Below are 12984 nucleotides of genomic sequence, written 5' to 3'. Positions count from 1 at the left end.
TACTTACAAACACATTTTGTACATAATAGATGCAAAGCTGAACTGCAACAGGAATGAGGCCGGGAATGTAAGAAAAAAGAAAGTATCTGTTTCCTCAAAGTGGGTAACTAATTCTATAAGATTTAGGAAATGAGGACAGCAGAGAAATAAGGTGTTTCTCATTAAGACATCTGTCAGTGTGTAAATAAATGGAGTTTCTATGTAATTTTATACTTTCAAAACCCAGAAACACCTCAAGACAGAAACATCATCGTTAGCTCATTGTTTTGATGTAAAAGTTGCTACAGGACCAAATCCCACCCATTCTACAAAAATGAGGTACGTTACACTATATTAATGAATAATCAACCAGGTTTCTTTAATTGACTTTGTAGCTAGGTGAATCAGCATGATGCAAGTTTCCCTATTACTGGTAAGGAACGTAACAGCAACAGTATAGCAAAATTTACACTGACTCAGTACCTACTTTGTCTCCTCCTTTTTCCCCAGAAGCTTACAGTTTAGCTATTCATGACTCAGTATTCCAGTATTTGGAAAGTCATATGAAGGCAAGTTAAGATGCAATTGCCCTCAGCTACCTGCTGTGCTCCTCTTTTGGAGCCTTGCTGGCAAAACAGGAAAAATCACTTTGTCTGGCATATAAACTTAAACTGTCAACTGTTTTAGCTAGTGTTAATACAGCAACCTACAAATTGTAATGACTGAGAAGCAAAACATATTCGAGTCTTTTCTGCTATCCCCATTGTGCGGCATTTCCAGTGCAGGGGCTTGACCTAGAATAGAAGTTCTGTTGCAGTTAAACTTTATAAGGCTTCACAGTTGAAGATCACAATTTTTTTTAACCTTTCCTCCCATTCTGATCTGACACCTCGCTCTTACCCATTACCCAAAGCAAACTTCCTGAAACTCAAACATTGTGGGCTTGCCAGAAGGCTTGTGAAGAAAGTGAATATTCCATTTCTGCTACATGCTGAATTCCAGCTCTTTCTGCCTGCCAGAACAGGATGGAGAAAAATGGAATTTGAGTTTAGATATTTATTATTCCTCATTAAATTTGTCATGGAATCTGGAAAGTTAGAATCTGGAGCCACTTTGAGAAAGTACTTACTCCAGGGCTCTTGGTTAAGGCCCATCTATATATACTTTTAAAGCTGATTTTAACTATACTGGACAACAAATTCTTGCTCTAGGAGGTGGAATTATGAACAAAACCACAAAGGTGAAAGAGGTCCAGTAGTCACTAGGCCAATGTCAAAGGGGTCAAATCTTCCATCAGTTTATAGCTGACAATCAATCCCGAGCAGGCAAAAAGCAGCACAGTTCCACTGAAGCTGAAGGAATCAAGCTGACTCACATCAGCGGAGAAAGACAATCTGCAAACCCCAAATCTCACACAGATCTTGACTGTTCTTCCATTTTATCTCCTGATTCAATGGAATTTCTTTAGTTAAATATTACCTTGCAAAAAGTTTTGTAGTTTTCTACCACAGAAAGAGTGATACAGGACTTGGAAAACACTAGTGATTAGTAAGAGAAAGCTCTTGCTTTATCACTTAAGGCTCATTGTACAGCCATAATGTATGCGTTTACTTATTTATTTTTAATACAAACACATAATCGTCTTTAGAACTAAAGTACAATGAGATTCTGCTGATCTACTAGTTAATACTGTGATATCTTATCTTAGACCAACTGCATGGTTAAACAGGGCAACAACATTACAGAAATAGTATGGAATCACACCTATGCTAGTGTTGACATTTCCTGTAGAAAAGGAAGACATGTGAGCTGGAGAAAAAAATGAATTGTGAAGAATATAAAGGAAATTTTATTCGTTAAGTCTCAGAATTAAGGCACATGACATAGTCCTTGAACTGATTTTTACAAAACGTTTTACAGAATCTGAAACATTATTAAAAACAAGCAGGTAATCTCACCTCTCTGTAATGCTCTGCATTAGATTCGTGTTTTGGTCAAACAAGACCTGGTAGCAGTTGTTAACCACAGGAAGCAACTGTCGACTTTGTTTATTTGAACGAGTTATGTCTTTTCGCTTGTACTTGACTGATCTTCCAATAAATGCAGACTGCTTACCATTCAAGGGTCTAACATTGTATTTTCTGTAGCTCAGACCACTTACTGCAACTAGAATATACAGATCATACGTAGAATGGGACCCCACCGAGCTTTGAACCTGTATGTTAACATACACAATGCTCCATTACAGAAAATCAGTTAGCAAGACAACTATCTTCCTGTGTTATAAGCCCTAAATTACAAAAATTAACTACTACTTTAAAAATAAGTTTCTAAACATGCCAATCTTAATTCTCAATTACAATGTAGATCTACAATGTAGATCCATGCTGCTTTTAGTTGCACGTTCGGTGAACTTAGTATTCAGTTTAGCCTTTCTAGTGAAGGAAAGAAGGTCACTAAACAAATTACAAGGTTAGATCTTATTTTAATGTCAACATGAAGTCATAGATCTTGATTAAGAATGCATTGCAAAATGTCCAGATGAGCAGAATAATCACAAATTAAACTAAACAGTCAATTGGCAGAAAAGAGACTGAAGCATAAGCGATGTCACTAGTGCAAGTATGAGAAAATTTGCGGCAAGAGGAGGAAGCACTTAGACATGCCCTCACCTTAAGGAAGGGACACGGAGAGGGAGGTAGAAGCAGGTGGCACACATATGAACAGTAACAGACCACCAGTGTTACTTAGTATCAAAATACCTTAAACAACAGTTCTTAATCCTCTTTCAATTACATGTATCCTGCCCATTAATGTTATATAATTTAGTACCACTTTTGGTTTGGGGCAAGAAAATGGGACTAGGTAAATACTGTATAGATTACATGGACAAAGAGGTTAGTTATGACTAACCAGAAATTAAAACAAGTTGTCTGTACCTTCAGCCTGTGGATTGGAATATGTCAAGTTATTCACACCTCAGACTTCCTAACCTTAGTGGTACCAACAGGGCCTGCTCCCATTCTCTTCCTTCACTGTACAACTCATGCATGCAGTACAGAGGAAGGCAGAGTGCTTGCCAAGCCTCTAGTCCTCTCAGCCACATACTCACATCAGGGTTCTGAGTTAAAAACTTCTTTCTCTCAGAAGGAAAGAGGGTGTGATATGAGTGTACTTTTGAACGGTACGTATTGGAAGAAAAAGCCCCCAAATCACCTTCTCATTACTGGTAAAGAAATTTCATTTAGCCTTAAGTGACTATCCAAATGCATATATGGGTAACTTCCAGCAAAAGAGAGTACAGATCACCTCTATAGAACAGAGAACTTTGTCTTTTTAAAATAAAGAACGACAGCTTGACTTTAGGGCATCCAAAATATTGAAAGAAACGCTTTAAATATGTCAATCCCCTTGTATCTTAAAATGCTAATGTAATTCAGATGGCAGGACTTCTGGGAGGTAAGTGGCTGACAGGTAAGCATGACCTTGTGCTAACCCAGGAGACTGACGGCTTCCCAACGAGAGCTGCACGGTCTTAGAGCAGCGTCATGTACATACAGCAACACGAGACAGCTGCTGTGCATCGCTGCCCGACTGCAGTGTACCTTGATGCGTGCAGGTAGTCATAAGCCACAGGTAATAGAAACTAGGTCCAGCTGGCAGAACTTACCGAGCTATCTGGCATCTTGGGGACAGAGAGTAGCATCTGGAGTTGTGTCATGCCCCTTCAGGCCTTACATGCAGGAGGCATTCCTACAGGTTTATCAAGCCACTGACGGTGATGCACTCCCTACAGCAGATGCTCCTGACAAAGGCTGGGGCTAGGTTTCACTTGAGGCTACTTTCTTCCCTCCCAGGGAACAGCTGGCCTTGTCTTGGAGCTTGGCTATGACAGAATGAGCTGTCATATGGCAGCTGACTGTCAGCAGTTTCTTTTGGGCTTGTAACTAAAGACCTACATTTCTTAAATCTCTTCTCCTCCCCAAGGCAATCTGTCAGTTGTACAAACAGGACTGTCAATTGTAGGGCAGGGCTTCAACCAAAAAGGCTTTAATGGAAACTGTGTTTTATAGAAAGAAAAGCAAGATTAAAAGTGCCAGATCACACACACAGCAGGCATACAAAGGACAAACCAAACACACTAGAAGAGCAGGAGGCCCTTTTGGACGTTAAAAAAAAAATATCTAGTTGAGAGACCAGGCAAGTAAAAAAGAAAAAAAAAAGACCAACAAAAAAACCCCCAAACATTTGGAGGACTAGGAAAATCCCAGTTTGAATTGATACTTGTTTTCACTGTAATACTATATATTACCACATTTTGACAGGAGGTAGGACCCAATCAGTGAAAACTGACAAGTGAATGAAAAGCAACAGAAGGAAACGAAGTTGAAATACCTGTGCTGGTACAGAATGTCCCAGTTCATCATATACAGTCATTGCCGTGTGGCTGACAGAAACCGTGACAAAGGTAGTGATGTTCCATGCCAGTGGATTATAAACAACAACATATTGGTCAACATCTGTAGCACCTTTGTGTATGCAAACAAAGCTATCAGTCACAAACGCCATGTATTAAACTGTGATATTAAAAAGTATTTGAGAGATCTGTCTAGGTACAACCATCTTAAGATATTTTAACATAAAAGCCCACAGTAAAACTTCATGATTGCAAAAAGGAAAACATCTTATAGTACTTCATAAAATCAAAAGCTCTTCTGCTTTATTCTATTCTTTACCCAATAAAGAGACCACGTATTCAGAAAATGACACCCTAGTTGAACGTAAATGCATTTAGTGAAAATAAGCAGCTTACCACAACTCACTGTCATGCAGTATTAACTTTATCAGACTTATACAGAAGATCAAGTGAGAAGTCTAATCTAAAAACAACCCTGTAAAAAACCAAACCAGTGTGTCGTGCAGCCCACGGCACTGCTTATATTTGACAGTTTAAGAAGTTTCCAAAGGAAAGATAAAATGGAATGTACAGTCTTTAGAATAGATTCCTTGAAAAATATTTTACATTTTTTACACGAGCTGGCTGTACACTATAGCAAGAAAATTTCTTAACTGTGACTGTGCTTCTTACCACATAATCTTGTGTCGTACAGTAAGGTTAGTTTAGTAATTACCCTGATCAGCACCTCTTCCTGCCCTCCGTTTTACATTTGAGGTCTGAATCTGGGAGCCAGGTCTAATACATGCACTAGGGTAGGGTTCTGCCTAACATCACTTTAAAGATCGCTCATGCATTCATCTAAGTTTGCCTCAGGTCGGGAAGGTCTCATAAGGCAAACAAGATTTTCCAGCCGTGGTACACAGAACTCGGGTGGTACATAGGTATGTTGACTGTTTCGGAGGAAAACATGAGAGCTTTCATAAGTTAGCCTGAAAACTGGAAAGGCTGTGGTAAAAAGTACCTGGTATTCCTGAGTCTTCAACGTAAACAGAAGCATAGACCTCTCCGTTCTTCTTTGCATTGTTCATGTCAAAGATTATGGAAGCCATTAGCTTTTTTACGTTGAACATTCCATACATCAAGTTATTCATGTACATGTCCTTCACCTTGGGAGACTCTGTGCCTGTTATACCATCATGGTGCTGGACCTTACGTTTAAAAGTAGTTTGAAAGGTCACAATGCAACAGGATAACAATTTCAGGTTTGCACTTCTATTAACATGGTTCACTAACCTTCAGACATACAACTTAAAATAATAAGGTATTATAGCTGTATTTAGAGATTCACATTTTGCCTATTCCAAATTCCTATATATAGAATGAAATGGTCAAAGATGAGATGCACACAGACTTCCCCCTATATATATTCCTCTTTTAATATTTACACACTACTAAAATTTACATGCTCAATAGAAAGAAACAACCCCCACCAAGTTACCAAAACCAAGACTGCAGCGAAAATACTGCAACAAGGCAAGTTTTTCACTTCCTACTAAGATCTGGTCAATAACTTAACTGACAAAATGTTTATTACTAGCAAGAGCACTAAGGCCTGTAAATGGTTAATGGCATGAGGCTGATCACTTAGCTGCTGCATTTTGAACAAACAAATCTGTCCTTCCTCTTCTAACTTTCAAAAGTAGAGATTATCAGTATTTTTCAGTTCAGCTTTTGTTTAGTTTTTTTATTTTCAAAAGCCATTTTGTAAACAGAAGAACTAACATTAAGAAAAGGAATTTCATATGCAAAGAAAACACATACTCTTTCAACAGCTGAAAAAACATTTGTCAGTAACCATGCCTTCAATGTATGGCTAGGGGGCTGAAGTCATGCTTCAAGACAGTTTTTTGCAAAATTGCTTTATTTTTACTTATGGCTTGCTAAAGGGGAAAGTTATTTCTAAAAACATAAAAGCAACATTGAGACACCCCAGCTGAAATGCTTAAGCAAAGCTTTATCTTTGGGCAATAAACATTTTCATTCAAATTCAAAAATAAATCAATCCTTACCTCTGAAACTGCCCATCTAAGGCTCTGAAGTTGCTTTAAGGCTTCACATTTGCAAATAGAACTTGCTGGGTGTTTCTGGACATACTGTGTGAAAAAGGACTCTCCAGCATAAAGCAGTGAACTTGCTCTCCTTGCAATTCCTTTCAAGGTGCTCCGGGAGGTATAAAACCCAGTCCATGCTTGAAATGGCTCTGTTAAAGAGTTGAACTGATCCAATGCATGTCAAAACACCATGTCAGTTATCACATATTTGTTATTTATTAGACTACTGTAGAACTTCTTACATGAAACCTGCTGTGGGCTTACACACCAGCCATCAAATGGAATAGTCATAAGCCCAACAAAGAAACACAGCCATGGAAGTGCCCTTTGGAAAACTACTCTCCTTCCTACAGGCCTAGTAACACGAGTGTTGATACAAAGCTGTTATCAATAAGTTAACCTGTGCTTGCAGAAATTTATTCTTTGTGCATCCGCACAAAACAACTGTAAAAGTTTCACAGAGGATATTTTATTGATTATTAATGAAGTTAATTATAACCCTTGATTACCGCTTGATAGATGCTCGCTATATATCTCCCTTTTAGTCAGCGGGGCTTATAGGAAATTTCATTTCCTCAAAATGGAGTAGAAACAGTGATGTGGTAACATGACTTCGAACCACATCAAAAGATGCCCTCAAGTGGTCAGTCGAAAGTATTTCAACAGTTAACTAGTGCTAGTATGTTCTGGTAGCCTACAGAGTAAACTAGGAAAACAAATACTTGTTTTTAAAATCTCCAAATCTATACTTAGTGTGGGGTTCGTTTGTTTTGGAGTTGTTTTTTGTTTTTTTTTTTTTTAAATACACCACTGATAGTTTTTCCAGAGAGAAGCTGCAGAAAGTGCTTTCTAAAGTACATATATGCAACCATAACAACCTGCTATCAGCCCAGGATCAAAGGCAACAATTAGAAAATGGGATCCTTTGCTCAAAAACTCCAGGACAAATCATTTTTGGCTTGAAAAATACTAGAAGTTCAAACAGAATGAATTCCATTTCAGTTTTCAAGGTTACAAGCAGAGGAGTCACACATGCATCCTAGTAGAATACAAAGAATGTAGAGTAGAAAAAGGAAATACTTATCTGGGACTTAAAACTTGAGTTTCCAAGGTATATGTCAGAAGTGACACTAAGCCCAATAAGCGACTCATAATAAAATGGCACAGAAAGAATGAGAGAGGATTAATCATCAAGAAGCAAAACAGTATGTGGGAGAAAGTGCAGTCAAATCTATACCGGAATGGCAAGGCTCATAAGCCGTTTGGGGAAGAAATTGCATCTATGTGTGGGCACCCATGTAGAACACTAAAGGTGCTGCTATTATGCAAGCTAATAGCAATTGACTACTGCCTGAAAATTATGCCAAAAGATACAAGTAGGAGCCCAGATGTAAAAGGATATTAGCAGTTAGAACTGGCAATGCATTTATCACCAAGACAGATATGACACGATCCCTAGAGGGAGGTAAGTGAGCCAGGGATCAGTCCACGCAATGATTCACAGGAAGCAATGGTTATTTTTATTCATTGAAAAGTTAACAGACAAGTTACAGAATAGTCTTGAGATATACCTCCCCAGTGCCAAAAAATGTGATGAAGTAGTGGTAGCTACAATTATACAGAAAGGTATTTTAATGATACCAATGATATTTTAATAATAATCCAGGCAGTGACAAAAATTAGTGAGTTTAGAAACTGAGAAGTTAGCTGTCTCTTCTCTGCATACTTTGATATGAGGCCCCAAAGGGTAAATTTACCGGGGAAAAGGATTAAAGGGATGTTGGGTAGGGTATGCCCTCTTTCATATCTTTCCAGTACTTTTCAGCTCTACTTGAAAACCTAAGGTAGTGCAGCACATAAGAAGCAAGCAAGTAACAAGCAGCTGCAATGAATTTGTGTCACATCATGCTATGACATTTCAGAAAACAAATGGTATTTTTACTTTCGAGACTTCAGTTACAGATCAATCCCCCCCCACCCCCCCACCCCAAACTGTTTTATTTAATGAAAAAGACAAGACTTTCACCACAAGACTTTCTCCTCCAGGAGACTTTAGGGGTTCATCTACGTCGTTCAGATCAGGAACATACTCTGAAGTGAAGATCTACCAGACATCCTTGCCTAGAATGCTTTGCTTTACATAAAAGACTGGTGTGGGAGCTCACGAACTGGATTCCTGATAATGTGTAACAAGCACTATGGGCATTCAGTCCATACAACAAGATTATATTCAGTTTTCCTGGAACTACGTAGTCGACATCAAATCCTCAGCAGTAGCTCTTTCACTTTGACCGTTCCTATTCCACTGTGCTAACAAAGAGCTTTCAGATTGTCCTGGTCCCTTGGTTACCCGCCTTACTTCTCCTTTAGATATTCCTAGCTTTCTCCATGTCTCGCTTCCCACCTCTGCTCTAATTTATGCATAATCCATTTCTTTTAAACAGTAACAATGGGACACTGCTCTATTTGGCCATGCATCCTCTGTTTCTAGGTATCTTCCAATTTATCAGTTTCCTTTCAGTTCGCTGGATCTAGAGGACTGCGAACTTACTACGGCTCATTTTTGGGGAAGAGGAGGAGAGATATAACATGCAGGTCAAATACTGTAGAATTCCTAAGAGACTACGGGTTGTTTGTGCATGCTAATATGTGGAAGGCAGGGAAAAGAACTAATTCCAAGTCAGATGTCCAAACATGAAACAAATGATCAAAATCTGTATTTGAAGTAGAACGGGTCCTAGGATCTCTGCTTTAGAACATTCCGACAGGACCCCTCCAATGTCAAGAGAGACTTCTTGCATTAGTTATGTTGGTACGCCTCTGCGAAGCACCTTTACTATCACTGCTGTCTACTAACTAGTTTGTGGTGTGTTACATACTTTGCAGTCTTCTTTTTCTTTATCCACCCACTCAAATACCCTACTGAATTTCAGCCTGGTGTCCTAGGCCTCCAGGTTTATCTCATTGGTCACTGTTTTCATTGTTAATAGAACCTGATTACTGTATTATCTATCCAGTTCTTCAGGTCATTAAAAAATTTTGGATGGCATTACACTCATAAATATACCTTGTGCTTAACTTTCCTTTGCACTCAATTGTTACTCATAGACAGCAAGACAAAAACCTCAAGTTAGATTTCTTGCCAAGTTTGCCTTTTTCTACACTCTTCTTTCAGTCTCTTCCCTCCACCCATTGCTTCCTACAGTCCCAAAGAAATATTCCAACCACCGCTCTACCATCTTCCTTATACCACTATGTTGGGCTCAACTTGTCTATTTGATGACACCTGGTAGTGTAAATAGATGTTATAAGGAGAAGAAGGTTTTCCTCTTTGTCATTTTCTCAATTTCCTTTAATTAAAATTTTAAATACATACATTTGAGGCAGACAATATGCAGTTGTAAATGTAATTACCTGTTGAATATGGTAGAAAGTCTTGAGAGTCCCGAATTTCCCATGTAAGATTTCTGCTATAAACTGCCTTGAAATAATCACCAACTGTGGCATACTGGACAGTCACTCCAAACTCACTAGAATGCTTGTTAATATAATCCAACAACAGGTCCATGTTGGAGTACTGAACAGATGCATTAAAGAACTGTTTGTCACAGCCCTGAAATTTCAAAAACAGAACAGTCAAATGACTTCGGGTCACATAATTTAGAAGGATTTTTTTTTTAATTAAAGTGGTATTTCTTTTGATCTTGACTGCCCATATAAAAGTTATTTGTCACAAAAATGTCAAGAGTGGGTAGCGTTACTCACACATATCAGCTGATAACCAACCAGCATTACAGATAGGGACAAGTGTGTTGACACACCATATTTTGCAAGAGCATGAGATTTTGTGGTAGAAACTGGAAAATGCATGCACACGTGCCTGGAAAGATGACCTTTGTTTCTTTTCAGACTGCATTTCTCCCACTTACAGGGAGTTATAAGGAAGTTCTTATTTCCTGCTCTTAAGAATGCTTACAGCTTTAGGAAGTACTAAGGTCATGATGTGAAACAAAACAATCTGGACAGAGATCCCTAAGGTTCAAATGTCACACAATGTGTTGCTGATCCCCTGTCGTGACAGTAGACTGTAGTACTTCTGGTGCCCACCCACCCAGTTAAGCGGGGTGATACACTGTGTATTAAAGCCTCTTTCTTTCTGAGCATGCTTGCACAAAGACATCCTGAAAGCATCTCAACACAGACTGTTTGCACACGCAAACATTCAAAAATGCATAACCAAGCACAGATTTGTTCAAGAACAGTGGCTGAACAGGAAAACTAATTAGCCATGGCACCACATGTATTCCTCAGTTACTGGCATTACAGTATAGGCATTGGTCTGAAGCATAATAACATGCTAAGAAACCTCCTCCACATAAAGAGGCCAACCCTGACACCAGCTTAATGCAGCCTCATCTTCACATCTCTGTGCTTGAGATAGAAAGCACTGCACAAGAAGTCAACACTTTGCTGTGGAGGCCACATAAAATCCTGATCTCATTTTCAAAATAAAAACGCTCTCAGCAATTTGTCTTCAAAACTTAGCAGATGTTTTGAAGAAATGGCCAGTTTTCTTGGCAATCCACCCCAAACCTCATCTGATGAGCTCAACGAGTTTAACCTGATGAGCTGAAATTCAACTCATGAAGCAGCTGAATCTGATGAGTTCGACGGAAGTCAAAGGCAAATAATCTCCCTTCTCTTTCCCAGATGAGAAGGCCACCCCCTACCTTTCTTCATTTACTATATGTTTCCAGTAAGGTCACATCAAGTAAGGTCACTGTTGCATCCTTCATGAATCCCAGTGCACCTGCCTGCCCCTCAGACCTACCAGGGTAAGTCACTGATCAGAAACGTGGAAATTCTACTTCCAAAACAGAAAAGTTCTTCTGAGATACTAAAAAATCTTCTCCATGCATATAACAGAAATTGGAAAACAACTTCAAACTGGAATGAGCTACTAAAACATATCAAATACTGAAAATCCTGGCAGTTAGTGCAAACCAGACTTCCTAAGGTTGCTTCCAATTAAATTTGTGGGGAAGATTTGTGGGGAAGAAGTAATATGTTTACCAATCAAGAGTATTTCACATTTATAGAGCACTACTTTCAACTCATGATCTAAGAAGACTCCCTCATAAAAAGTAGACACTTTGCACTACAGAAGGGGATATGCTGGGCTTATAGACTCTGCTCACAGTGACACAGAACACAGCAGCTGAGGATTAGTGTAGCTCTGTAGAAAAAGGATATCCAGGAGAATCTGCTGTAGTTATCATGTTCACTCACTATCTGAACAAAACTTTTCACAGGAATGCTATACATTACTGTACAGATATTTCAACCACACAGGCCAAAAAAAATCTCAAGGATCTGTTTCAGCCCTTGAGAAAATACATCTGCTGCTATGGCCTCTGCAGGTGGGTTTGAACTTTTATACTGCCCCGTAGCCCAACGCCTACTCCTGTACAACTAAGTGCTTCAGATCATAAATGAACACTTGGTTGTCCATATAACTCATCACAAGTGCCAATAGTCTCGATGTGAGATCTGAGTTTAAGTGGGAAGGTATCACCTGATTTTTTAATTGAAGGAATAAAAATAAATATCCAAGTACTCCAAAGTATTTGTAATCATGAAAAAACAGCTAAAATTAGCTACAGAGATATAGAATCATAGTATATCTTTGTTTAAAGCTCCTTATCACAAGCACACAAATCAGGAAGTGAAAGACTGAAATTTTCTTACATTACTGCAAAACTGCAGGTTTGTATCTAGACATTTGGAATTTATTTGTACTATTTGAAACTCCCTCCCCATTCCAGCATAACTTTTTCTATAGCACTGTTGGATTATATATAGTAGTGTTTTATACACATATATATATGTATAGTATTATGCCCTGCTTCTTCCCTCACCCCCTACAAAAAAAACCCCAAACAATAAAAGTAACAGCATCACAAACACAGAAGAACAAATCAGTGACTCAAAGCTGCATCAGTCAGAAAATGTTTGTTCTCTTTGCAACAACAGACATGAATAGCCAACTTAAGAACACACATCTCCCTTTAATATTGTGAGAACTACAGCATCCATCAGAATTAAAAAACCAGACTGTACCTTCAGTTTAGGCAAAGTTATTCCTTCCTAAAGACTTAAAAATAAGGAGAGCATATTAGTGCTATGTCTACATGTACGATGTAATTAATGCAGCAAATTGCTGAAAAAAGTGCTTGGATCACCAAGCTGGGATATGAGATATGCTTATGTTTCTAACTAAAATACAAAGACTTTAAAAGAAAATTATTGCATACCAGTTAGAAAAGATCTCATCTACCTAATGGGTAATACGTTTTTTTGTAACGCTATGATTTTTGTTAACATACAGTTATGTTGTGCTAAACAGTTATGTAAAGAGATCGTTTAACTAGACAAAACAAGGAAAGAAAAAAGGAAACAATATCGCAACATACAGTTTTGCAAAAGGTTATCTTT

The 12984-nt window shown here is 38.4% G+C and overlaps 1 protein-coding gene across 2 annotated transcripts in view; it reads right to left on the bottom strand.

Moving 5' to 3' along the window:
- Positions 1-12984, bottom strand: part of MAN2B2 (mannosidase alpha class 2B member 2) — a 31277-nt gene that overhangs the window by 5293 nt on the left and 13000 nt on the right. For both annotated transcript variants that reach the window (XM_037385286.1, XM_037385293.1), the window contains exons 7-11: positions 9904-10102; positions 6448-6638; positions 5400-5586; positions 4375-4508; positions 1938-2194 (exon numbers count right to left, since the gene is read on the bottom strand). In XM_037385286.1, coding sequence (XP_037241183.1) covers positions 1938-2194; positions 4375-4508; positions 5400-5586; positions 6448-6638; positions 9904-10102 — 968 coding nt within the window. The remainder of the gene's footprint in view (positions 1-1937; positions 2195-4374; positions 4509-5399; positions 5587-6447; positions 6639-9903; positions 10103-12984) is intronic.

This window comes from Falco rusticolus, chromosome 1, assembly GCF_015220075.1.
Source record: "Falco rusticolus isolate bFalRus1 chromosome 1, bFalRus1.pri, whole genome shotgun sequence".
In the NCBI taxonomy this organism is placed as follows: Eukaryota; Metazoa; Chordata; class Aves; order Falconiformes; family Falconidae; genus Falco; species Falco rusticolus.
The sequence above is the reverse complement of the archived record's forward strand: the minus strand, read 5'-3'. Positions and strand labels throughout refer to the sequence as shown.